General features: G+C 41.3%; 1 protein-coding gene across 4 annotated transcripts in view; it reads left to right on the forward strand.

The window, feature by feature from the left end:
• The first annotated feature begins 244 nt into the window (after window positions 1-244).
• The window catches only part of Pds5a (PDS5 cohesin associated factor A), a 102524-nt gene continuing 74909 nt past the window's right edge, over window positions 245-27859 (forward strand). The window contains exons 1-5 of one of the 4 annotated variants that reach the window (XM_048364886.1): window positions 245-375; window positions 1608-1785; window positions 22183-22386; window positions 24526-24612; window positions 25181-25278. In XM_048364886.1, coding sequence (XP_048220843.1) covers window positions 1648-1785; window positions 22183-22386; window positions 24526-24612; window positions 25181-25278 — 527 coding nt within the window. In that variant the 5' untranslated portion in view covers window positions 245-375; window positions 1608-1647. The other 3 variants (XM_048364888.1, XM_048364887.1, XM_048364885.1) reach the window with 3 other exon arrangements.

Genomic DNA, 27859 nt, shown 5'->3' on the forward strand with positions numbered 1-27859 from the left:
CCTGGAGCCCAAGGCCGCCCAGGCTTCACTTCCCGCCACCCGCGCTCCTCCTCCGCTCACCCTCCCAGCTCGGCTCCTCCCAGGGGCGCCCGCGCCGTAGATTTTGGCGCCAACCGAGTGGTGGCGCTGTCGGCCTAGCGCGCGGCCCCGGCGGGCCCATGGGAGGCGGAGGCTCGGCGGGCGGGCGGAGGGAGGGGCGGGAGCGAGGCGCGCGCGCGCTGTTCTCGCGGGCTCTCGCGCCGCTCGCGTGACCGGCCGGTGTGTGCGCTACGCTACGCAACGCGCCAGCTCCCGAGAGCGGGGACGGCAGGTCGGGGACGCGCGCGCGCGGGAACGCGCGATTGCAAAGTGTGTCCGGGTCCGGGTCGGCGCGAGGTGCGTGCGTGCGGGGCGCGCGGGCGGGCTTGCGGGGGTTCCGGGCGGATTCACGCGCACACGCGCTCCCGGAGGAACCTTTCCGAGGCTGCTCTTCCTTTGCCCGACGGAGAGCGGCAGTGTCTCCCCAACCAGCGCACGCCCGCCCCGCGTCTCCCCCCGCGGCGGCTGCTCCTCGGCACCGCCAGCCCCAGAGCGGCTCCGGGGCGGGTGGCGGCGGCGGCGGGACCCGCGGAGCCGCTTTGTGTGCAGCCCGACAAGGGGCGGCGGCGCAACCACCTGACAGAGGCCCGGGCGCTCGATGCACCTTCCGCCCGCATGAGGAGGTAAAGGCGGCGGCGGCGGCGGCCGCGCTCCCGCCCTCGGCTGCTGGAGAGAGGGAGGGAGGGGACGGAAGGGGAGACCGGAGGCGGGGGAAGGGGGGGCGCGGGTCCTAGGCCCGGCGGGGCTGTTCGGAGGCGCTGCTCAGGCCTCGGCGGCTCTGGGCGGCGCCGAGTGGCGGAGGGCTGGGGGGAATCGGCCGGGGTCCCCGAGTTGAAGTTGCAGGAAGAAAATGTGAAGTGCGGAGCCGCGTCAGCCGCTTCCTGATGCGGGGCTGGGGGTGAGGACCGCTTGTTTGCCCCGCGCGCGGGGGCTGGAGCGGGCCGGGGCCCGGGCGGGAGCGCGCCGGGCACTGCCGCGGCCCAGGGCTCGGCCCCGGCAAGGGCGTTTTGTTCCCGGGAGGCGCCGCTGCGTGCTGGTCCGCTCGGGTCCCTAGTTTTGCGGCCTAAGCCGTGAGCTCTCTAGGCCTCGCGTCTCCTTTCCGAGGCGGCCGGCCGGGCGAGGGACTCCGGGCTTCTCTCCGGCTGAGTGGAGGCCTCGGGCTCCCCGCCAGCCTCCCGAGGCCACCAAACTTCGGACGTCGGTGCTTAGGGGTGGATTTCATTGTGAAAGGTGGAATGGGCAACTCCGGGGCTTCTCGGTGCCTCCCGTGGCCGCGGCTGCTGCCGCCGCCGCCACCACCGGCGGGGAACCCCGTGGCCCAGGTCTAGAGCGGGTGGGGGAGGCGGGCGGTTGGCGGAGTCCGAGCCCCCAAACAAGAGCGGAGTGGTGGGGAAGGGGAGCCCCGAGTGCCCGGCCTCTGGGGGTGGGGGTGGGGGAGCAAGCCTTTTCCAGGTTGAGAGATTTTTCAAATGAAAAAGAGGTTACAAAGTCGCCCCTTTGCCGCTGAACTTTGGTTTTCTGACCGATAGAGGCCGGTAGAGGACTGTGAAGGAAAAGTTCTCCCCCAGGATGGACTTCACCGCGCAGCCCAAGCCTGCCACGGCCCTCTGTGGCGTCGTGAGTGCCGATGGGAAGATAGCTTACCCTCCAGGAGTAAAAGAGATCACTGACAAGATCACTACGGATGAAATGATCAAGCGGCTGAAGGTAAGCGGCTGGGCCAAGTTGGGTTGTTTGGCGTCTCCGCATGTCTCTTCTCCCTCTAATGTTACTGCACCACTGGGCCTGGCCTTTAGTAGAAGTTTCATCTACTAAGTTCTTAAATGATACCATATTGTCTTCTCCGAGTCCCTCTGAAATTGTTCTCTCTTGGGTATATTTTTGAGTAAGTTCCTCTGGAACGAAACTAGTAGGAGATGTTTAAAAGAAGGTTGTTTTTCCCGACTGTTTTTCAAGCATCAAGACCTCTAGCGTGTTTTTTTTTTTTAAGTCTTATTTCTGTCAACACTTATTTCATGAGAACATTGCGTTATGTGGCTTGCTATCTTAATTATAGGCAATAGTTTGTCTAGGAATGTTGCAACTTTCATCAGTGTCCGAGGGAACTGATTTAAGAACTTTCCTCCCCTCAATTCTCACAGTATTTGAATATTCAGAAGCATAAATACATATATTTGCATACACATGATGTGGTTGGATTGTGGCTTTAACATGAAGATATAAGTGCATATATATTTGAAGGAGTTTAAGAAACACAAAGATTTTTGTGAAGCCTCTACTTATGTAGTGTAAACATGGCAGTCCTAAAGACTTAGATTGGTTAGGTTTTTGCTTTCTGTTTCATTGTGAGAAAAACCATCTTTTCTATCAAAGTGGTTTGCTTGAAAGTTCCTACTTGGCCTGATGGCTTGGCTCTTGTTGATTATTCTGCCAAGACTATCAGTGGATATAGAAAGGAAAAGAAATGCTTTTGGGATACGGAAGGATTTAAAATACATAATTTTATTGTTAGTGTTGTGCAGAGGTGTTACCATCTCATAAGTCAGGTAATGAGTACATTGCTTTTTGGAAAGTGAGAATATTTGAAATATAAGGTTTTGTCTTAACTGTTCTTAGACTGAACTCAGACACTTCAGGGGACTGGGGATATGGCCTAGTGGCAAGAGTGCCTGCCTCATATACATGAAGCCCTGGGTTCGATTCCCCAGCACCACATATACAGAAAACGGCCAGAAGTGGCGCTGTGGCTCAAGTGGCAGAGTGCTAGCCTTGAGCAAAAAAGCCAAGGACAGTGCTCAGGCCCTGAGTCCAAGGCCCAGGACTGGCCAAAAAAAAAAGTGGTTCCTGGTTGTGGCTGAATATTAGAAGCACTTGGGCAATTTTAAATGTTCCAGTGTCAAAAACAACAGACACACTTCAGATTGTTCAAGAAAATAGATGGTGTATGTTTTGAGATAGATGGTGTATGTTTTGAGATTCCTTATGTACTGCTAATCTTATATATATATCAGTTTTGCTTTATTTTTTGCCAGTCCTGGGGCTTGGACTCAGGGCCTGAGCACTGTCCCTGGTTGCCTTTTTGCTCAAAGCTTGCACTCTTACCACTTGTGCCACAGCACCACTTCTGGCTTTTTCTGCTTATGTGGTGCTGAGGAATCGAACCCAGGGCTTCATGCATGCAAGGCGAACACTCTACCGCTAAGCCATATTCCCAGCCCCTGTATCAAAGTCTTCTTTTTTGCCAGTCCTGGGGCTTGAACTCAGGGCCTGAGCACTGTCTCTGGCTTCTTTTTGCTCAAGGCTAGCACTCTGCCACTTGAGCCACAGCGCCACTTCCGACTTTTTGTATATATGTGGTGCTGAGGAATCGGACCCAGGGCTTCATGTATATGAGGCGAGTACTTTGCCACTAGGCCATATCCCAGCCCCTGTATCAAATATATATATATTTTCTTTCCTTTTTTTTTTTTTTTTGGTGGGTCGTGGGGCTTGAACTCCTGGCCTGGGTACTGTCCCGGAGTTCTACAGCTAAAGGCTAGCACTCTACCACTTGAACCACAGCTCCACTTCCGGTTTTCCGGTAGTTAATTGGAGATAAGAGTCTCACTCATGGCCTTTCTTCCCTGAGCTGGCTTTGAACCATTATCCTCATATCTGTCTCTTGAGTAGCTAGGATTAAAGGCGGGGTCCTCCAGCACTGGCCTTGCATATGTATCTTATCCTCTTCAAAATAGGCAACTACATGCACTTTGTGAATCTGAGCATGGCCAATCCAAGCAGAGGGTCAGGTCTTGCTGCCTCAGGGATAAAAAAGATGGGGCCTGTGTGTTGTATTTGCTTTCCAGATTTTTGGCTTATGTTGCACCCTTTTGCAGAAGTAAACTTTGCCTTGCTGAATTCCTTTTGAGTTTTGTCCTTGTTCCTACACAGCACCTCAACATGCTGAGACATTCCTAACATCATAGACATAAATTGTGGCCAGAGTGCTGTTATTGCTATGAGATTAGCTTGAAGTAGTGATTGAGTTTGGGCTGTAGGTATGTATGGCTCAATTGGAACTTGCTATAATATGCCTCTTAACAAGTGTGACCTTGGGGTCTTGGGTTAGTTATCTTTACACTCGAGGGGACATTGAAACTGTTGGTTGTCACAGTGGGCTAGTCTGGAATAGAGAAAAAGCAAAACAATAAGTTGTTATGAAAAATTATTGCTAGTCCAGGTGAATTTGTTAAAAATCTTTTAAAATAAGAATGTTGGAGCTGGGCTGGGAATATGGCCTAGTGGCAAGAGCGCTTGTCTCGTATACATGAAGCCCTGGGTTCGATTCCCCAGCACCACATATATAGAAAATGGCCAGAAGTGGCGCTGTGGTTCAAGTGGCAGAGTGCTAGCCTTGAGCAAAAAGAAGCCAGGGACAGTGCTCAGGCCCTGAGTCCAAGGTCCAGGACTGGCAAAAAAAAAAAAAAAAAAAAAAAAGAATGCTGGAGCTGTAATCCTAGCTACTTGGGAAGAGATCTGAAGGATCATGGTTAAAAGCCAGTATGGGCAGGAAAGGCTGTGAGACTCTTATCTCCAATTAATCAGCAGAAAACCATAATTGGTGCTGTGACTCAAGTGGTAGAGTGCTAGTCTTGAACTGAAGAGCTCAGGGACAGCACCTAGGCCCAGAGTTTAAGCCCCACCACCACCAACAAAAAAATAATGTTGATGGTGGGGACGTGGAGGAGGAATGATTGGATGGAGAGGTTTTATAGAGTAGATGATGGAATGTGAGGCAAGAAGATGTCTCTTTGGTCAACTTGGTGAAACTTACTTGCAGGAACTGACAATGTTATGCTCTTAAGAGTTTGTGCCTAAATAAATATATATAGTCTTATGTCTTATTTTATTTTATTTTATTTTTTTGGCCAGTCCTGGGCCTTGCACTCAGGGCCTGAGCACTGTCCCTGGCTTCTTTTTTGCTCAAGGCTAGCACTCTGCCACTTGAGCCACAGCGCCCCTTCTGGCCATTTTCTGTATATGTGGTGCTGGGGAATCGAACCCAGGGCCTCATGTATACGAGGCAAGCTCTCTCGCCACTAGGCCATATCCCCAGCCACTGTTATGTCTTAATATAAGGTATTCCTGTGGTTTAGTTTACATTTATTGCCGTTTTAGGAGAAATTAAACATTCTTTTCATTTAAACAAATCTTTGTGTGTCTTGAACGCATCTCCTCACTAAAGCATTCTACCACTGAGTCACATCCCTAGACTTAAAAACAAAATCTTTTTTTTTATAAGTCATGTTTATTTTATTTATTTTTTTTGTAATTTATTTATTAAACAAAATTTTTTTGACAAGGTGTTGTGCAAAAAGGGTACAGTTACATAGTGGGGCAGTGTGTACATTTCTTGTGATATCTTTTTTTTTTTTGGCCAGTCCTGGGCCTTGAACTCAGGGCCTGAGCACTGTCCCTGGCTTCCTTTTGCTCAAGGCTAGCACTCTGCCACTTGAGCCACAGCGCCCCTTCTGGCTGTATTCTGTATATGTGGTGCTGGGGAATTGAACCCAGGGCCTCATGTATACGAGGCAAGCTCTCTTGCCACTAGGCCATATCCCCAGCCCTCTTGTGATATCTTACACCTTGTTTTTCTTTCCCTTCCCTAGGTCAGGTAGACATATATACAATACACAATGTACCAAGAACATATACAGTAGCCACATGACCTATGCCAAAGAAAATTCGCCTAGGGCTTTAAATGTAATGTCGACATTAGACAGTATGTCGACAGTAGTCTTATATGAACGTAAATACATAGGTTTTGAGCTATTGTATTCCACTGAGAGGTCAATTTTTGACCTTTATATGTTGAGTAGTTGTTTGGTTTTAGTTACATAGTGTTGGGTCGCTGACCCAATCCTGTGGGAAATACCATTTGACAAGCAGTTTTTGGTTTCAGAGACCTGGTCTCTACTGTCTCTCTGTGACCCCATCTTAACAGTCATATATCAGGGAGATCATGCCCCTTTGTAAAAACAAACTCTTAATAGTAAAGATTATACATGAATTGAAATACTTAATTGATACAGATTTTTAAGTAAGAATCTGAAAAACTGAAATATAAAGCTGCGAAATATGGGCTGGGGATATGGCCTAGTGGCAAGAGTGCTTGCCTCGTATACATGAGGCCCTGGGTTCGATTCCCCAGCACCACATATACAGAAAATGGCCAGAAGTGGCGCTGTGGCTCAAGTGGCAGAGTGCTAGCCTTGAGCAAAAAGAGGCCAGGGACAGTGCTCAGGCCCTGAGTCCAAGCCCCAGGACTGGCCAAAAAAAAAAAAAAAAAGCTGCGAAATGTAATGTTAGATAGTATATTTATCGTTTAAGTTTTGCTAAATTTTCCAACAGAGAATGTTAAAACCAGCCAGGCATCAGTGGCTCATGCCTGTAATCCTAGCTACTCAGTGGTCTGAGATCTCAGAAACACAATTCAAAGCCAGCCCATGCAGGAAAGCAAAGGGGGGATAAAAGCTTGTAGTTGTGGCTCAAGTTGTTGAATGTTAGCCTTGATCACAAAAGCTCAGGGACTGATACCAGGCTCTGAATTCAAGCCCTAGGACTTGCACACACATCCCAAAAGAATATTAAAACCTTGAATTCTATTTGTGAGTAATTTGGATACAAAGTAGAAAGTTGACCTGGGCACTTTTCAAGAGGCTGAGACTCAGAGGATAAAGTTAGAGGCCAGCCTGGGCAGAAAAGTCCACAGACACTACCGCTAATTAACCAGCAGAAAGCTGGTCTGTAGGCTGTAGCTTAATAGGTAGAGTTCTAGCACAGTAAGTGCAAGGCCCTGAGTTCAAGCCCAATTAAAAATAATGTAGAAAGTTGCCTGGAAGTATGGCTTAAGTGGAACCAGTGGTAAAGAGCCTGCTTATGCTTAGCACATGTGAAGCCCTAACTTCAAACCCTAGTATCTCAAAACAAAAAACAAAAAACAAAAGAAACAAACCAACCCCCAAAAAACCCAAACCCTATGACTTCATATATACATTTCACTTGAAAATAGGTTGAACATACGACCAGGCCTAGGATGAGCATTGAGTTAGGTTGTCGATTTATTGTATTCTTTTGGAAATTGAAGTTTATAGATATTTTAACCAAATTAGAATGTCCTATGTCCAAGAAAGAAAAATATTTTAGGCAGGATTTCCTTGTGTAGTCTAGACTGGCCTTGAACAAGATCCTCCTGCCTCGCCCTTCAAATTCTGGGAGAACACAAACACACACACACACACACACGTATATTATTTTATTTATTATTATTATTTTTTTTTTCAGGTCATGGGGCTTGAACTGGGGCCTGAGTGCTGTCTTTGAGCTTTTTTTTACTGAAGGCTGGTGCTCTACCACTTTAAGCCACAGCTCCACTTCCAGTTTTGGGGTGGTAATTGGACATAGCCTCCTGGACCTTTCCTCCCTGGGGCTGGCTTTGAATTGAGATCCTCAGATCTCAGCTTACTGAGTTGCTTAGGATTGGTGGCCTGAATCCCTAGCACCTGTCTTAACTGCTTTAATTATTTTTTTGTCCATACTGGGATTTGAATTCAGGTTATTTGCTTAGCTGATGCTTTACCACTTGAGCCACATCTCCAGTTTAGCTTTTTTCTGTTCATTTTGGAAATGAGATCGCACGAACTTGTGTGCTGGGGGTTGGCTCTGAACTGTGATCTTCTAGATCTCAGTCTCACAGGCATGAGCTTCTGGGGCTTAGCAACTTTTTTTTTTCTTCTTTAAATTGTAAGAAACTATGCTAGGCCTGCTGGTGCCGACTGTAATCAAGATCAGGAGGGAGGCTTGTGGGTTAGAGACCACACTTGACCACCTAGTGAAACCCCAGCTCATAAAACCAGAAGGGAGGTTACTATTGCTGAGTTTATTTTTGGTGGCAGTACTGGGGCTTGAACTCAAACCTATATTCTTTTTCTTTTTTTCTTTTTTTTGGCCAGTCCTGGGTCTTGAACTCAGGGCCTGAGCACTGTCCCTGGCTTCTTTTTGCTCAAGGCTAGCACTCTACCACTTGGGCCAAAGCTCCACTTCTAGCTTTTATCTATCTGTCTATATATGTGCGGCTCAGAAATTGAACCCAGGGCTTCATGTATACGAGGCAAGCACTCTGCCACTAGGCCATAGTCCTAGCCCCTCGGGCTTACATTCTTGCATGACCTTTTCTCTCATGTCTGTCACTCCATCCCTTGAGCCATAACTCTACTTCCAGCTTTTGGCTGGTTATTTGGAGATGTGAGTCAAGAGAATTTGTCTGCCTAGGCTGATTCCAAACTAGAATTTTCAAATCTCAGCCTCACGAGTAGCTAGGATTGAAAACATGAGTCACCGGTGCTTTTGAAGCTTATATTTTAAACTTTTTTTTGCCGGCCCTGGGCCTTGAGCTCAGGGTAACTCGGCTTGGTTGCCGCCCCTATGCTTCTTTGGCTCAAGACTAGTGCCCTACCACTGGAGCTATATAGTACCACTTCTGGCTTTTTCTGTGATAAATTGGAGGCAGGAGTTTCATGGACTTCCTGGTCTGGCTAGCTTCAAAGCGATCCTTAGATCTCAGCATCCTGATAGCTATGATTACAGGTGTGAAATAATCATAATAAAATAATTGATATTTTTCAGATAGTTTCTGTGTGTATGTGGGAGGTGGTAATGGGGCTTGGACTTAGAGTCTTGTTGCTGTCCCTGAGCTTCTTTTGCTCAAGGCTAGGATTCTACCACTTAAGCCACACCTCTACTTCTGACTTTTTGGTGATTGGAGGAAAGTCTCACAGTCTTTCCAGCTCATGCTGGCTTCAAATCATGATCCTTAAACCTCAGCCTTCTGAGTAGCTAGGATTACAGGTGTAAGGCCACCCGTGCGCTCAGCTTCCTTTGTTACTGATTTCTAGTTTTATTTCCCTATGGTTTGATGAGGTAAAAGAAATTGTTTCAGGGCTGGGAATATGGCCTAGTGGCAAGAGTGCTTGACTCGTATACACGAAGCCCTGGGTTTTTCCCCAGTACCACATATATAGAAAATGGCCAGAAGTGGCGCTGTGGCTCAAGTGGCAGAGTGCTAGCCTTGAGCAAAGAGAAACCAGGGACAGTGCTCAGGCCCTGAGTCCAAGGCCCAGGAGTGGCAAAAAAAAAAAAAAAAAAAAAAAGAAATTGTTTCAGTTGTTTTTTGTTTGTTTGTATTTGTTAAGATTTGCTGCATTGCTAAATTGTAACTATTTTGGGGAAAATAACATAGGCTAAGAAGAATGTGTGTTGGCACATCTGTTGGATGGAATATCATGTTAGATGTTTGTTAGCTCTACTTATTGGTGGTGCAACTTAACTGGTTTCTTTGTTTATTGTTTAGTCTAGATGATCTGTCAGTGATAGTGAGGTATGGTTGTGTCTAGGCCTATCTAGCCAATTATTATTTTGGTGGTGCTACTAGGATTTGGCTCTATGTTTGTTACAAGGCAAGCACTCTACCATTCTAGCCTGTCTGTCCCTTTGTGCCCATTGTTTGCTTTATGAAATGGACTACATCAGTGGTGAGTGCATATACATATTTACAACCCATAGTTTTCTCATTCTAGGTATGCTTGTGTTGAACCACTGAAGTACATACCTCCAGCTCTTAGTTTCTTTGAGACATGATCTGAAAGACTTGCCATGTAACCTAGGGTCAAACTTATACTTCTGGTGTTGGGATTACAGGCAATGGGTTGAGCCACAGCACCACTTTCAGCTTTTTCTGTGTGTGTGGTACTGAGGAATTGAACCTAGGACTTGCGAATGCTAGGCAAGCACTCTACTACTAACAAGGCCACATTCTCAGCTCCTCTTGGTCAGTTCTTTTGCTCACATCTGGTACTCTGCCACTTAAGCCACATCTTCAGCCTGGCGTTTTGCTAGTTATTTTGGAGATGGAGTCTTGTGGATTCTTCTACATAGCCTGGCTTCAAACATCTATCCTCTAGATCTGAGCTTCCTCCATAGCTAGAAATACAAGTGTGAGCTACCAGTGCCTGGTTGGATTCCATATTTTTAAGCTATTTTGTCACTTTTAGTCTTTTAGTTAGTGAATAAGACTGCTTACAAAAATTTTTAGGGTTATTGTTGGAATCTTAAGTACTAATTCTTTTTTGTCTTCAAGGTTTGGTGGTTAGCAGAGTTACTGTTTGATTTTTTTTCTCAATTTTTTAAAAAATTTTATTGACAAGGTGATGTACAGAGGGGGTACAGTTACATGATAAGGTAGTGAGAACAGTTCTTGTCATTTATTACACCCTCTCTCATTTTCCTTTCCCTTCCCTAGTTCAGGTAAACATATATACAATGTCCAGTGCAGCATAATCATATACAGTAACCTCATGGGGTATGCCAAAGGAAGTTCACCTAGTACATTAAACATAACGACAATAAAATCCTCCTGTTTCTTTCTCCCCAATTCTTATCTGTTGTAGTGAGATTTCTTTTTTTTCTTCTTTTTTTTTGTCTTTTTTGGTACTGGGGATTGAACCCAGGATGTTACACTAGCTGCTAGGCAAGCACTTTACCACTGAGCTGCATCCCAGCCTGAGATTCTTACTCTTTTTTTTGGCCAGTCCTGGGGCTTGGACTCAGGGCCTGAGCACTGTCCCTGGCTTCTTTTTGCTCAAGGCTAGCCCTCTACCACTTGAGCCACAGCACCACTTCTGGCTTTCTCTTTTTATGTGGTACTGAGAAATGGAATCCAGGGCTTCATGTATGCTAGGCAAATACTCTACACTAAGCCACATTCCCAGCCTTCCTTCCTCTTGTGTAGCATTTCTTCAAGAATCTCCTGCAGTCATGGCTTAGTAGTCATGAATTGCTTCAGTTTATGCTTTTCTTTGAAGATTTCAGTTGTGTTTTAAGGTATAATTTTGGTGGATTTAGCAGTCTTGTTTCAGTGCTTGAAATGCATCAGCCTGCTTTCTTGGCCTTTAGGATTTCCACTGAGAGGCTTACTATTACTCTTTTCTTTTTCTTTTTTTGGCCAGTCCTGGGCCTTGAACTCAGGGCCTGAGCACTGTCCCTGGCTTCTTCCCGCTCAAGGCTAGCACTCTGCCACTTGAGCCACAGCGCCGCTTCTGGCCGTTTTCTGTATATGTGGTGCTGGGGAATCGAACCTAGGGCCTCGTGTATCCGAGGCAGGCACTCTTGCCACTAGGCTATATCCCCAGCCCCTTACTATTACTCTTGATAGGTTTTCCTTTGCAAGTAAACTAATACTTTTTTCTCCTTTCAGCTTTCACATTTTTTCTTTGTTCTGAGCACTTGTCATTTTAACTACAATACAATATGGAGACTTTTTTGTTTTAGTCTTTTTCTTATTGTCAAGGAGATCTACAGAGGGGTTATAGTTACATACATAAGATAGTAAAGCACATTTCTCGTCAAACTTGTTACCTCTGAGAGGTGATGTTTTGTTTTCTGGTTCTTTTAAATTTAATTTATTTATTTTATTGTCAAATTGATGTACAAAGAGGTTACAGTTTCATATGTTAGGCCAGGTTTTTTTTTTTTTTGCCAGTCCTGAGGCTTGGACTCAGGGCCTGAGCACTGTCCCTGGCTTCATTTTGCTCAAGGCTAGCACTCTGCCACTTGAGTCACAGCGCCATTTCTGGCCATTTTCTATATATGTGGTGCTGGGGAATTGAACCCAGGGCCTCATGTATACGGGGCAAGCACTCTTGCCACTAGGCCATATCCCCAGCCCATAGGCCAGGTTTTTGTGGGTTTTTTTTTTGCCATATTTATTTGGAATTCTCAGTACCTATGGTACTTGGTGTCCGTTTCTTTCCTTACATTTGGAGGAAATTTTCTTCTATAATTTTATTAAATGTGTGTGTGTGTGGTTGTCTATATTATATCTTCAGTTTCCTCTTCTATACCACAGATTTTTAGGTTTATCTTTTAACATTTTCCTAGAGATCTTGAATATTGTATTTGTGGTTCCCTTTCCCTTGCTTTTTTTTTTTTCCTATGTGAATGTATTGTTTGGTGTAGTTCATTGATGTTGCTTTCTGTTGAATTTTTATTTGACTTACTGAACTTGTCCAAGGTTTGTTTGGTTTGTTTCGCAATCTCTTTTAGCTTAATTTCTTGTCCAAATTGTTAATTACCTGTCTAAACCTTAATTTGACTCTGATTTCCTCCAGCTGTTCATTTGAACTCTTGAGGCCAGCTGTTTTTAAATCATTCTGAATTCTTGGTCTGGCATTTCACCCATTGAATATTTTGGCCTTAGTTATTAAACATGACCTAGAAACATGTGGGGCTTGGGTGGCTTATACCTATAGTCCTAGCTACTCAGGTGGTTGAGATCTGAGGATTACAGTTTAGCCAGCCCTGGGGCAGCAAATCTGTGAAACTCTTATCTCCAATCTCCAATTAAAACAACAAAAACTGAAAGTGAAGCTATGGCTCCAGTTGATAGAGTATTAGCCTTGAGTACAAAAGCACAGCCATAGTGCTCAGGGCCTGAATTCAACTCCCAGGACTGGCACAAAAAAAATTTCAAAAGAGTTACGGAACTTTCTGAGGAGACATGTTGCCATTTTTCATGTGTTTGTACCAGTTCTGGTCTTGAACTCAGGGCCTATGCGCTCACATCTAGTTATTTTTGCTTAAAGCTGGTGTTCTACTACTTGAGCCACGGTTCCAGATGCTTTTTGGCAGTTAGTTGAAGAAAAGAGCACACTACCACTTGAGCCACAGCACCACTTTTGGCCTTTTCTATATATGGTGGTGCTGAGGAATCGAACCCAGGGCTTCATGTATATGAGGCAAGCACTCTACCACTAGATCATACCCTCAGCCCTTTTTACAGCTAGGCATGTATGTATGTATCTATGTATGTACATCAAGTCAGTATGGGGCTTGAGCTTGGGGCCTGGCCACTGTCTCTGAGCCTTTTTTTGCCCTCTACCACTTGAGCCATAGTACCACTTCCAGTTTTTGAGTGGCTAATTGGAGATAAAAATCTCATGGGACTTTTCTGAACATGAATTCTCAGATCTCAGCTTCCTGGGTAGCTAGGATTACAGATGTGAGCCACTGGTGCCTGGCTCTACTACCTTTTATTTGGAGGTCTTTGTGAACTGTCATCTTTTGAATGCTTCATTTCCTGTGTCTTTCACAGATGAGAAAATGAATCACTATAATAGTGACAACATCACAGCAAACCAGACAGAATTCCTAAAGACAATGACTATACCACTAATAGCTACAGAAATGATGGTGGCAAATAATGTAGAATAAACTATGAAGCTAGGAATTAATAAAGGTAAAAGGAATACTGAAAGCATGAAATAAAGGAGTGGCAAATAAAAAAGAAGAAACAAGTAAAAAGAGCAAAAAAGGAAAAGAATATGAGGAAAAGGAAGAGAAGAATAATACTTAAAAAATGAATACAAAGTAAAGAAAGATATATAAATAAAGAACCTAAGCTGAAATACAAAGTAAAAATACAAGAGGATATTAATAGATTAAAATAGCACTTAAAGATAGGTTTTTTTTTTTTTTTTTTGCCAGTCCTGGGGCTTGGACTCAGGGCCTGAGTGAGCACTGTCCCTGGCTTCTTTTTGCTCAAGGATAGCACTCTGCCACTTGAGGCACAGTGCCATTCTGGCCTTTTCTATTTTTCTATATATGTGGTGCTGAGGAATTAAACCTAGGGCTTCATGTGTACGAGTTGAGCACTTTTGCCACTAGGCCATATTCCCAGCCCAAAGACAGTTTTTTAAAAAGTGAAAAAATACACTTTTTTTGGCCAATCCTGGGGCTTGGGACTCGGAGTCTGTCCCTGGCTTCTTTTTTGCTTAAGGCTAGCACTCTACCTCTTGAGTCGCAGCACTACTTCTGGCTTTTTCCATTTATGTGGTGCTGAGGAATCGAACCCGCTGCTTCATGCATGGTAGGCAAGCACTCTACCGTTGAGCCACATTTCCAGCCTTAAACACGTCTCTTGAGGTCCTGTAATGTTGGGATCTGGCAGGTTTGAAATGGAAGGTAGAGGGATAATGGATTGTAACTAGAGTCTTGTCTTTCTTCTCTGTTCCTACTACTAATTGATACTATTAGATAGATAAACGTTGGGTTGGGAATGTTGTCAGTGTCAGGCTGCATTCACTTCAGAACCTTCCTGTTGCTTACTAGAAACTTCTGGCCACAAGAAACTTAGGTGCTTCTGGTGTTGGGAAACTTTCACATACTCCAGTAGGACTCCTCCCCCCCAGTTCATGCGCCCATAGGCAACAAATATCCAAGCCAAGGAGTCACTGGGTTAGAGAGTAGGGGAAGCAAACAGTACTAAGATCTGCACTGGATGGGGAGAACCAATGGAACATTCCCTGACACTGCCTGCTGGTTTCAGTGCTTTTGGACTCTAAAGTTAGTAGCAAACAGCCCTGTGAGAGGAAAAATGTTGCAGAAATTCAGAGATCCTAGAGACCTGGACTCAAAATTCTTTTTTTTTTTGGCCAGTCCTAGGCCGTGAACTCAGGGCCTGAGCACTGTCCCTGGCTTCTTTTTTGCTCAAGGCTAGCACTCTGCCACTTGAGCCACAGCGCCCCTTCTGGCCATTTTCTGTATATGTGGTGCTGATGAATCGAACCCAGGGCCTCATGTATACGAGGCAAGCACTCTTGCCACTAGGCCATATTCCCAGCCCCTGGACTCAAAATTCTTAAGTCCTACTTGGCAGCAGTCCCCATACTTTAGTGAGGCAACTCCACAGGCTGAGCAATCTGCAGGTTCAGAGCTCTCAGTTGCCATAGTAATCTAACAAGATATCAGGGCTTGATCCTTGCTACACAGAGTGGAGATATTTGGTGTCTCCACAGCAGAGCCTGAGGTCCCTGCTGCTTGCTTATTAACCTCAGTGGGTCAGCAGCTGACTCATTTCTGTCCATGACTGCCACTTGTGGCCATCTTCCATTCATACCCTCTGGCAGGATATACCAAAGCTCTCTGATTTGTTTCTTCTGATTCTTTTGAGGTGACCAGAATAACTTAGTCTCAAACACCTTGCCTCTCAAGGTGGCAGCGGGTTTGGGTACAATGAATTTCTTCAGTGCTAGCTTGCCACATAGGAGTTCATGTTGCACCAAATCATAAGACTGGATTTAACACTAAGAGAACTGTTGGTTTCTCCTGTGGCTTAGATTTTGTTGCCGTAAAGAGCTGCCTGACTTGCCTTGTGCTTGTGACTTTGGCTTCCCCCCTCTTAGGAACAAGGGTTAGTACTGCTAACTGCTTCCTACTTCTCTCAGGATCTCTTTTTGTTGTTGTTTCTTCATGCTTTTTAGCAATTGTTATCTCTTTCTTGATTCCTGGTGCTTTGAACATAGTTTAACCTTTTTTTTTTTTTTTATTTTGGCCAGTCCTGGGCCTTGAACTCAGGGCCTGAGCATTGTCCCTGGCTTCTTTTTGCTCAAGGCTAGCACTCTGCCACTTGAGCCACAGCGCCACTTCTGGCCGTTTTCTGTATATGTGGTGCTGGGGAATCGATCCCAGGGCCTCATGTACACAAGGCAAGCAGTCTTGCCACTAGGCCATATCCCCAGCCCCTCTTAACCTTTAACCTCATAATTTCTTGAGTATGTTGCTCAAGACAGGCAACCCCACTTCCCAACTTTTTGGTGGTTAATTGGAGATAAAAGAGTCACAGACTGTCCTATCCAGGCTGGTTTTGAACCAAGACTCTTGAATCTCAGCCTCTTTAGTAAAGATTACAGGTGTGAGCCATGGCGCCTGGCTATTTTTTTTTTCTTTTTTCGTTTGTCATCAAAGGTGATTTGTAAAATACTGTTTCAGCATCCTTGCATGATTTTTTTTTTTTTTTTGGCCAGTCCTGGGCCTTGGACTCAGGGCCTGAGCACTGTCCCTGGCTTCCTTTTGCTCAAGGCTAACACTGCCACTTGAGCCACAGCGCCCCTTCTGGCCATTTTCTGTATATGTGGTGCAGGGGAATCGAACCCAGGGCTTCATGTATACGAGGCGAGCACTCTTGCCACTAGGCCATATCCCCAGCCCCCTTTTTTTTTTTTTGCCAGTCCTGGGCCTTGGACTCAGGGCCTGAGCACCCTCCCTGGCTTCTTCCCGCTCAAGGCTAGCACTCTGCCACCTGAGCCACAGCGCCCCTTCTGTCCGTTTTCCATATGTGTGGTGCTGGGGAATCAAACCCAGAGCTTCATGTGTAGGAGGTAAGCACTCTTGCCACTAGGCCCTATTCCCAGCCCGCATGATTTTTCTTTTGTATACTAATCTGATGTATTCCGTTAATGAATATTCAGATCTTAAACCAAGTTTGGATTTCTGGCATAAATTCTACTTGGTAATAGTATATAATTTTTTTTTATGTTGCTCAATTTAGTTTGCTAGTATTTTGTTGAAGAGTTTTATATTGTAAGAATTACTTGTTTGTCTATAGTTCTGGCTTTAAAATCAGGGTAAAACTCCACATGTAAAATTAACTTGGAGATATTTGAGCTTCCTGTTTTGTTGTTGTTGCTGTTGCTAGAGCCGAAATGGTTTTAGTTCTTCCTATGTTTGTCAAGTAAAATTCATCAGTAATGGTATTTGGGCTGGGGCTTTTATTTGTGTGTATTGTTTGATTGCTAATTCAACTTCATTTATTTTATTCTTAGCCAGATTTTCTATTTGAGTCAGTTTTGGTAGTCTGTCTTTCTAGGACTTTGTATTAAGTTATCTAACTTGTCAGATTATAGTCATTCATATGGTACTCTGTAATATTTCTACTTCAATAGAGTTGATAATACTGTCTTTCATTTCAGAATCTAATAATCTTTTTTCTTTTCTTGCTTAATATTAGCTGAATGAAAAGTGTTTAGGAACTAGCTTTTTTAGTTCACTTTCTCTGTCATTGAGTGTTTTGTAGGGAAGCTTTGCTTATTTTTCTGCTTGTTTGCCAATGTCTACTTTTTGCTACTTCTTCTTTTCATCTTGCTTTTAGGGAATTCCCTGAAAGTTATTGTTGATTTTCTCTGGCTCTCCCAGCTCATAACATAATCAACTCCATGTGTCTTTTCCCACAGATGGATACTTGTCTGTGTGAATCTCATTTTTCTAGCTTTTAATCTACTTAACCAAAGAAAAAACAAAACCAACCCTTGCTCTTCACTGTTTTTCATTTTATTTTTTTTTTTCACGAAAAGCTTTAATTAGGGGGCTGGGGATATGGCCTAGAGGCAAGAGTGCTTGCCTGGTATACATGAGGCCCTAGGTTCGATTCCCCAACACCACATATACAGAAAATGGCCAGAAGTGGCGCTGTGGCTCAAGTGGCAGAGTGCTAGCCTTGAGCAAGAAGAAGCCAGGGACAGTGCTCAGGCCCTGAGTCCAAGCCCCAGGACTGGTCAAAAAAAAAAAAAAGCTTTAATTAATGATTCTTTTACAAGTAGAGCAAAAAACATACAGGTGTCATCTCCATTTTTTTCTGCTGTTAAATATTAAGAAAAATAGGCATTTGGAGTAGTTAACGTAGAAACATCAGTTAGTTATCTCTGTTAGATTGTACAGTTTATATAATAAAATATTATATGCATATTTTATTTTCCTGTAGTCAGTTTTGGTCACTCTTTCCTTCTGTAATATAGGGTGTAAATAAGAGTGATTAGCCATATTGTCTGGATTTGGATATGCATTCTTTCATTCATTCATTTGTGCATGCCAGTCCCAGGGCTTGAATTTAGACCCTGGGCATTGTCTCTGAGCTCCTTTTGCTCAAGGCTAGCATTCTACCACTTGAGCCACTTCTGGCTTTTTCTGTTGATGTGATACTGAGGAATCAAACCCAGGGTTTCATGCATGCTAGGCAAAAGTACTCTACCAGTAAGCCATATTTATTCTCAGCCCTAGATTTGGGTTTTTATGCCCTTAGGAAGTTACATGACTTCAGCTTCTCCTGTTACGTGAAGTAGTTAATAATGTTTTGGCTCTGCCTTTGCTACTCTCTACTCAGGAGACTGAAGCAAGAAGAGTGCAAGTTGAGGAGACCATCATGAACAACTTAGCAGGATGCCATTTTTAAATAAATAATGCTTCACAAAAGATATCATTATATTCAATGAGTTAATGGAAGATTCAAATTCCTTGAAATGTTCTGAGCATATAGCAAGAACTCATTGTTAGAGTCCGTATTATTACAAATGTTTCACCCATAATAAAGACATATAAATTACAAGTTTCCTCAATTATATGAGAGTTGAACTGTAGAATAATTTGTTTTATATTACTTCAAAATCAGACATCTAAGGTTACCTTAAAACCAAAAGTGACCTGTAATCCTAGCTATTCAAGAGGGTTGCAGTTCGAAGCCAGCCCAGGCAGGAAAGTCTGAAAAATTTATGTTCAATTAATAAAAAAAAAAAGGAAAAAAATACTTTTTGGGGGCTGGGAATGTGGCTTAGCAATAGAGTGCCTAGCATGCATGAAGCTCTATGGGTTCCATTCCTCAGCACCACATACATAGAAAAAGCTAGAAGTGGTGCTGTGGCTCAAGTAGAGTGCTAGCCTTGAGCAGAAAGAAGCCATGGACAGTGCTCAGGCCCTGAGTTCAAGCCCTAGGACTGGCAAAAAAAAAACAACAAAAAAAAACTTTTTTTGATAATTCCCATTTTGATATTATGAAATCTGAACTACCTTATTTATTTATTTATTTATATTAATTGAACATACATTTTTTTACAAGGTGTTGTGCAAAGAGAGTGCAGTTACATAGTAGGGCAGTGTGTACATTTCTTGTGATATCTTACAACCTGTTTTTCCATCCCTTGTCTAGGTCAGGTAGACACATATGCAATATACAATGTATCAAGAACATATACAGTGTCCACAGACTTGGTCTCTACTGTCTTTCCGTCTCCCTTTGTTAACAGTCATATCAGGGAGATCATGCCCCTTTGTTTTCTGTGTTCTAGGCTTGTCTCACTCAACATTATTTTGAACTACCTTATTTAATAATACTATTTGCTCATTTAACTTTTCTCTTCAGAATGCTGATGTCTCTAATGACTTGAATACCCCACTGAATTAGGTTTAATGGGTGTATCAAGTTGTACATTCCTCTACTGAGTCCCTCTTAACTAATGAGGTATTTTCGTGAAATGCCAATCTAATCATATTATGCTGTTAACTCAAAACAGCTGGGCTGTTTTTTTTTTTGGCGGGTTTCAAAATAAAAGCCAACTATTTTCACTATCTGCATGCTGTATACCCTGAGTTTTCTCATAATTTATGAGACTTAAACTCTTACTTTATAAATAAGAGTTTATTTTCATGGGTGAAGCTATTAGATCAGTTACGTCAAAAAAGTTCTTTGTAAGGTAATTTCAGGTAAACTCATTAGTCCCACTGTTGTGATTGTTATGATTGTCTTTTGTTTTCTAACATTTGTTTTGCTTCTTTCTTATTTAATTTTCTTTTTACCAGTATTGGAGCTTTAACTCAGGGCTTCAAAGTCTTGCTTGGCTTTTTTGCTCATAGATGGTCCTCTTGTCACTTGAGTCATGCTGGTAGTTCCAGCTTTCTGCTGGTTAATCGAAGATGAGGGTCTTCAGATTTGTCTCTGGAATTGGCTTCAAGCCTGTGTTGGCTTCAAATGGGGATCCTAAGATCACAATCTCCTGAGTAGCTAGTATTTACAGGTGTGAGCCACCTGCACCCATCTGTTTTTGTTCTTAGAATTACTAAATTCCAGATGTTATCTCTGTATCATTCTTCTAGTCAGGTAATAGTCTGTTAAGATGTTACTAGATTAATAAATAAAGCTTAAAAGATACTTCCAGGGATGTTAGACGTGAACTTGTATCTTTACTAACCAGACAGTATCTTTACACTAAGATATGTAGCTTAACAAGAGCAGAATGGCAGAGAGGGGCTTGACAGGATGAATGGAATAGCTTCTAGTAAACTTGTTGATACATAGATGTGAAGTTTGGACCTTTTCACTACTAGCGAATCCTGTTACTGAGAACTTTATTGTGGAAACTTTGTTTTTTAATTTCATTTATATTTCTTTTTGTGGGAATAGGAATATGCAAATTGTTGTATTTCACGTGACAGGTTGTGTTTCTCCTTAACATATATAATATGCACCCCTTTTTAAATTTCTCATGTTGGTAATTTGTGACATACCTTTTTTCTTTCTATTCTTGCTAGAGGGCTGTCAATTTAATTAGTTTAGCTTTTGTATGATTGTTTTCTAGTTATTTGATACATGAATAAATATTTGTGCATTTGCAGAGAAAACAGGTCTGCATCAAACAAACATGTGAATAGTAATTATTTTTTGTTTGCTTTTTTGCCAGTCCTGGGCTTGAACTCAGGGCCTGAGCACACTGTCCCTGGTTTCTTTTTGTTCAAGGCTAGCATTCTACCATGTAAGCCACAGCACCACTTCTAGCTTTTTCTATATATGTGGTGCTGAGGAATTGAACCCAGGCCTTCATGTATATGAGGCGAGCACTTTACCACTAGGCTGTATTCCTAGCCCTAGTCATTATTTTTTAGCGTTAACAAATCGAGAATTTTTCTTTAATGTATTTGCCTTTATTGAGATGACAAAATGCGTATGTGATGCTAAGAGTATTGGCTTAATAGTGCTTACTAAGAATATGCACAAAGCCTTAGATTCAGTTCTAGCCATTTCAAATATAAAATAAAACACATTTGTTAGTTTTTTGTTTTGTTTTTGTGTTTCTTTTTGCCAGTTCCAAGGCTTGAACTCAGGGCCTGGGCATTATCCCTGACCTTTTCCTCAAGGAGAGTGAGTACTCTACCACTTGACACACAGCACCACTTCCGGCCTTTTGTGTTATGTGGCACTGAGGAATTGAATCCAGGCATGCTAGGCAAGCACACTACCTCTAAGCCACATTCCCAGCCCTCTGCTAGTTTCATAGCCATAAATAATAGCAAAGTTTATTTATAATTACATCTACATGGAAACATTTAAAATATGGATGCTAGGCAAGCATACTACCTCTAAGCCACATTCCCCGCCCTATCTATGCTAGTTTCATAGCCATAAATAATAGCAAAGTTTGTTTATAATTACAGCTACATGGAAACACTTAAAATGGCTTTATTTTGTGAAGTCATAGTTGTGTTAAGTGAAGTAGCAGTTATTACAAAAGTGGCATAAAGCAACTTGGATTTATAATATAGAAGAAACAATTGATGGTTTAAACTATCAAGTCAGTTTGATTGTACATATAAGACAGACCTTTTTACTTGAGCTAGATATAAAAGTAGTGAAAGCTGGATTTGGGAACAAACTTGTAGTCTGAACAATTCAGAAGACTTAAGGCAGAAAGATCACTTGGGATCAGTGGTATAGGCAGGCTTTTGTACTATAGTAAGACACTGAATAAATGAGTGAGTTTATGAAGGAATAAATCTATTAAAACTCTGTACTTTGGTGCTAGGGATGTAGCTCAGCAGTAGAGCACGTGGCTAGCATGTACAGCCCCTGGATTTGATCCCCAGCAATGAATGTGTGGATGAATATAAAATTAATAGATTTAAAAATCTAATTTAACTTTATCCAATGTATGTAACTGTAACCCCTGTATACATCACCTCTATAATAACAATAAAATTTTTTTTAAATCTAGTTTGAATGGGTGGAACCCAAGACCTTATACATACTAGGCAAGTACTCTGCCATTGAGTACTCTACTCATTTCTACTCCCCCTTTTTGTGTGCCTGTATGTTGGTCCTGAGGCTTGAACTCAGAGCCTGGGTGTTGTCCCTGAGCTGCTTTTGCTCAAGGCTAGCATTCTACCATTTGAGCCACATAGCCACTTCTGGCTTTTTCTGAGTAGATTATTGGAGGTAAGAATTTCATGTATTTTCCTGCCAGGGCTGGGTTCGAACCATGATCCTCAGATCTCAGCATCCCAAGTAGCTATGATTACAGGTGTGAGCCGCTATTTCCCGGCCCAAAATTTGTTTTTAAAAAAAATATCAAAGAGCTCCCCAGTTATTATTAAGTACCATAGTTGATTGTATATTGTTCTTTTATGTTTTTACAGATGGTAGTAAAAACTTTTATGGATATGGATCAAGATTCAGAAGATGAAAAGCAGCAGTATCTCCCACTAGCCTTGCATCTTGCATCTGAATTCTTCCTCAGGAACCCTAATAAAGATGTACGTCTCCTTGTAGCTTGTTGTTTGGCTGACATATTTCGAATATATGCCCCAGAAGCTCCATATACTTCCCATGATAAACTTAAGGTAAATACAATCCTTACAAACTTTTACAAAAGTGAAAATTAACTTATTTTTGTTGTATAGTATATCTTTATGAGCATATTTTTATATTCTTGTAATTTTCATATTATTAGTTTTGAAACTTCAATTTTAATGTCTCCAAAAATGATCAGTGTTACTAAGAACTTTTGACAGGTAAAAATTATAAGTTATCTGTCCTTCAAGTTCATCACAAAGCCTAGGTGGCTGTTTCACATATTGATTGTAGATTAATAATAGTTTTTAAAACTGTGCTATACTAGAATTTACATGTTGAAATAGCTTTATTCCCCTATTGGTTTACTTAACAAGCAAAACTGTATGCTTACATTTGTGATTCTGTGTTTGTTCAAAATGTTTGAGGAACTTTTATGTTGATCCCTTGGATTGATTTCATTTTAGTAATATGAAAATAAAATGAAAAATTGAAATAAAAATTAATACAGTACATGAAAAATTAATATGAATAATAGAATCGATTATGCCATTTTTGGAACTTTTTTAATCTTTTGGACAACTTCTGGTAAATGCTGTAGGGTTCCCTCCCCATCTGTGGTTTTGCTTTCTATAGTTTTAGGCATGGTGACTATGGTCAAAAAGTAGTAAATGGAAAATTCCAGAAATAAATGATTCAGAAATTTCAGATATTACTGTTCTGTGGAAAATAATGAAATATGCTCTTCTGCTTCATCCTTTCTAAGATAAGAATCATATCTTTATCCTGTTCTACCCTGTATATGCTGCCTGACTTAATGGCTGTCTTGTTTATCAGATCTCAGTTATCAGAATTATAGCAGTGTTTTAAACGTTTATAACATACTGTTTTGTTTTCATTATTAATGTTAATCCTTTATTATACCTAATGTATGTATTCAACTGTCATAGGTATATGTGTATAGTGTAAAAAAGTATTGAGTTCACTATTGTCTAGTCTCTGGCATCAAGGGGAAATTATAGTAGTACAAAACTCACATTGTAGCATGTTGTTACTATTTTTAATTAAAACTTCTAAAGGAAGCTCAATTAGAAAGAGAAGTCTTGGGGTGGTAGCTCACATCTACAGTCTTAGAACTTTATTGGCTGAGGCTAGGGGATTGAAAGTTTATGTAGCCAGACTAGGCTACATAAGGACTCTGATTCAAACAAAATAAAAACAACAACACAAGAAGGAAAGCACTGTCATCATTCTTAAACTAGTTGGTTGCTTTAGTTTCATAGGTCTTTGTAGACGTACTTCAAATTCAAAACAGGGTAATGAAAATTGCTAATTATATGTAGAAAATAGTGAATTGGCTCATTCAGCTTCATTAAAATGAAGATAGTTATGCTGAGCGCTGGTGGCTCATACCTGTAATCCTAGCTACTCAGGAGGCTGAGATCTGAGGATTGCAGTTCAGAGCCAGCATCTGTGAGACTCTTATCTTCAATTAATCACCAGAAAATTGGAAGTGGTGCTGTGGCTCAAGTGGTAAAGTGCTAGCCTGGAGCTCAGGGACAGTGCCCAGGCCCAGAGTTGAAGCTCCATGACTGATTTCAAAACAAACAAAAATGAAGATAGTTATTTGACATGGAAGGATGAGGATTCTGAGTGATAAGAAAGTTATATAGTAGAAGTAATACATTTGAGTAAAACACAAACCCTGGCTTCTCAGAAAGAGAAAGGCTAAAGATAAGTATAATTTTTTTTGTTTTGTTTTTTTGCCAGTCCTGGGGCTTGAACTCAGGGCCTGAGCACTGTCCCTGGCTTCTTTTTCACTCAAGGCTAGCACTCTGCCACTTGAGCCACAGCGCCACTTCAGGCTTTTTCTTTATATGTGGTGCTGAGGAATCGAACCCAGGGCTTCATGTATACGAGGCAAGCACTCTACCACTAGGCCATATTCCCAGCCCCAAGATAAGTATAATTAACCATCTTTATTTTTGCTTCTGAAGGTTATAGTTTTGTTTGTTTTTATCTTTAGCAGTCATTTTGAGTAATGGACTTGGATAGTTCTAAGTTACTGGGCTAAAGGAGAGTTTTCTTTTATTGATGTTTGTAACAAATATATAGAGAAAATAGAGACTATTATGTGTTGTGAAGCCATAAGTATGTCTAAATTAATATGTTTTATTATTTTTTAACAGGACATATTTTTGTTTATTACCAGACAATTAAAAGGTTTGGAGGATACAAAGAGTCCACAGTTTAATAGATACTTTTATTTATTAGAGGTAAAAAACCCAATACTTTATTTCATAAATGTCAATTTTGTATACTAGTAAATTTTTGTATTTATAATATTAAATGAGCCTTTGTTTTACAGAAAGTCCACTTAGTAAAATACCTTTTACATTTACAAGGAAAAGAAAATCTTAGCTTGTTCCTTATATTTTGAAAAGATAACTGTATTCTAATGGGATGCAGAAGATTATTTTGAAACCAGCTTTCATCGTATTTTTTTGTATTCCTTTCTGATCTAAAATAGACATTCAGTGTTCTTTAACATGCTTTTTATATATGTATGTTATGTATAATGTTTATCAACCCGTAAGTAGTAGTATTAAATTTGAGAAAACACGGATGCTATCAAGTGTATGTCTTTTTAAAATGTAAGACTATTTAACACTTGTAGTTTATTCATTGTGTCATTATAGGCTCTAATACAGATTCCTAATTCTAAAAATTAAAATTTACTAGTGATAAAAATTTTAATTTACTAATGAGTTTACTTTTGTTTTGCTATTCTGTACTTATAATTCTGTACTTATAAAATTAATTATTTTTATTTATTCATTTAAGAATTTAGCTTGGGTTAAGTCGTATAACATCTGCTTTGAATTGGAAGATTGCAATGAAATTTTTATTCAGCTTTTTAGGACTCTCTTCTCAGTAATCAAGTAAGTTTCTTTAAAAATCATTTGTCTTTTTTAACCCTGTGTATATTGAAGTCTCTTATACTATAATTTGTGCTCAAAAATTTTTAGACTTGGGACTGGGAATGTGGCTTAGCAGTAGAGTGCTTGCCTACCATGCATGAAGCTCTGGGCTCGGTTCCTCAGTACCATATAAACAGAAAAAGCCAGAAGTGGCACTGTGGCTCAAGAGTTAGAATGCTAGCCTTGAGCAAAAAGAAGGAAGCCAGGGACAGTACTCAGGCCCCGAGTCTCAAATCCCAGGACTGGCAAAAAAAAAAAGATTTTAGACTTTTAAGGTTGTTTTCATTAGAAGTAGTAATATGAAGATGGAAAAAAAGGTTATCTTTGCCATTATACTACTGTTTTGAATTTATGATATAAATTTATTGGTTGCTGTGGAATAGTAGAGAAGTATTATGCAGAGCCCTTTTTTTGAAAAAACTTAGCTGGTAGAAGCAGTATCTTACAGTTGGAACATGAATGTCGTGAGATTTTAAGTCATGAAATAGTAAATTATGAGAGACATGATAGCCAAGTCCTTAAGCATACTGATTTTGATATCTTTCCATGTGTAAAGAAACCATTTGATACATGGTATGACAAATATGTCTGTTTCTCATCAGCTGCTCTCGACTATCTGCCTGTTTTGATAATTTTCTATGGTCTTCCCTTGGGAGAGTCAAAGTTCTTACATTCTTATTTATAGATTGGGGAAAGATGATAAGTCAACTTTTGTTTCATAGAAATAGGGAAGGTTGAATACAGGATGAGAGTGTTAGCTTTGGAATACATTCTTGGACAAAAGATCTCAGCATATTGTTTTTGTATTTTCCTTATAGTTAAGAAAGGATTTTTGCCAGGAGGCTGAGATTTAAGGATCATGGTTCAAACTAGCCTGGGCAGAAAAGTCCCTGTGAAACTCTTTATCTCCAGTTAGCCACCAGAAAATCAGAAGTGGAGTTGTGGCTCAAAGTGGCAATGTGCTAACCTTGAGCATAAGAGGTCAGGTATAGTGTGTAGTCCTACAATGAACCAAAAAAAAAAAAAGCCTCTTGGCCTGGGAATGTGGCTTAGCAGTAGAGTGCTTCTCGGCCACAGTGCTGCTTCTCTTTTTTGAGTAGTTGTTAATTGGAGATAAGAGTCTGATGAGGACTTTCCTGCCTGGGCTGGCTTGAACCAGGATCCTCATCTCAGCCCCTTGAGTAGCTGGGATTACAGGTGTGAGCCACCATCACCCAGCTAATTATCTTTTTAATAAATGATTCTGACCATACTTTCAAGTGTTCAGGAGCCATGTATTTGTAATGATTTGCATTATGGAGAACAATTTCATGCACATTTTTAATTAATTAATTTATCTATTTATTTGGCCAGTCCTGGGCCTTGCACTCTTGCCACTAGGCCATATCCCCAGCCCTTTATGTACATTTTTATGAAAAGTAATTGAATAGAATGTAAAATTAACATTGATCTAGAATAAACAGGAAAGGATTAGATAGACCTAATTTGAAGATAGAAATCTATGCAAATGATGGCATGAGGGGGAAAAAAAAACTTATGGTAGGATTTGACTACCAGTTGGCCATTAGAGTAAATGATGGAATAAGTAAAATTTTGTATTAGTTAACTTTTGCTATATAACAAAACAGCATAAAAACCAAACTTATGATCCCAGCTACTTGGAAGCCATAGATAGAGGATAGGAATTCAAGGCTGGCAAAGTTAACAGGAAACCCTAATTAAGATGGATGTGGTAGTGCAAATCTGTAATTCCAGCTGTTGGGCAGGCAGAGTAGGAGGATCTCAGTCAAAGGCTGGGCTGGGCAAAAATGGAAGACCCTGTCTGAATTAAACCCTACTACTTAAAAAAAAAAATAGGAGAAGGAAAAAGAAGCAAACCAACAAAACCCTACAATTTGATAGTGTAAGACAGCTACTATTTTATTTATGCTATGTTTTTGGTTAACAGTTATTTAGGTATGTTTTGGATTCTGCCCATGTTTGCAGTCCTTTTAGAACATTGGCAGTTGGTTGAGGTAAAAATACAACTAGTTTACTTGTTTTTTATTTTATCCAGCAAGCCAGGACAGTATCTTAATACACTGACTACGTTTTAGAAGTACCATGAAAGGACAAACCTCATTGCAAAAGAAATTTTTAAGCCTTTAGTTCCTTCTAAGTTTCATTGGTCAAGCCAGAAGCATAGGTAAATCCTTAGATATAAGGATTGGTCAAATAAGCTCCATATTTGGGTGGTAGGAACAACATTGTCATGGGATGTATGTTTCCCAGTGAGAACAATGCTCATTGTTCTCATACCTTAATTTTGGAGGCTTCTTTAAAAAAATTGAGAACTATCTCCTTCAATAACATCTTGTAAAATTACTGTTCTTACCCTTTCCTAACTATACATTTAAACCTGCCTCTCATTCGGTTCTTCCTCCTATTTTGTAATTCTTTTTTTTTTTTTGGCCAGTCCTGGGGCTTGGACTCAGGGCCTGAGCACTGTCCCTGGCTTCTTTTTGCTCAAGGCTAGTACTCTGCCACTTGAGCCACAGCACCA

Source organism: Perognathus longimembris, chromosome 16 (assembly GCF_023159225.1).
Source record: "Perognathus longimembris pacificus isolate PPM17 chromosome 16, ASM2315922v1, whole genome shotgun sequence".
Classification (NCBI taxonomy): Eukaryota; Metazoa; Chordata; class Mammalia; order Rodentia; family Heteromyidae; genus Perognathus; species Perognathus longimembris.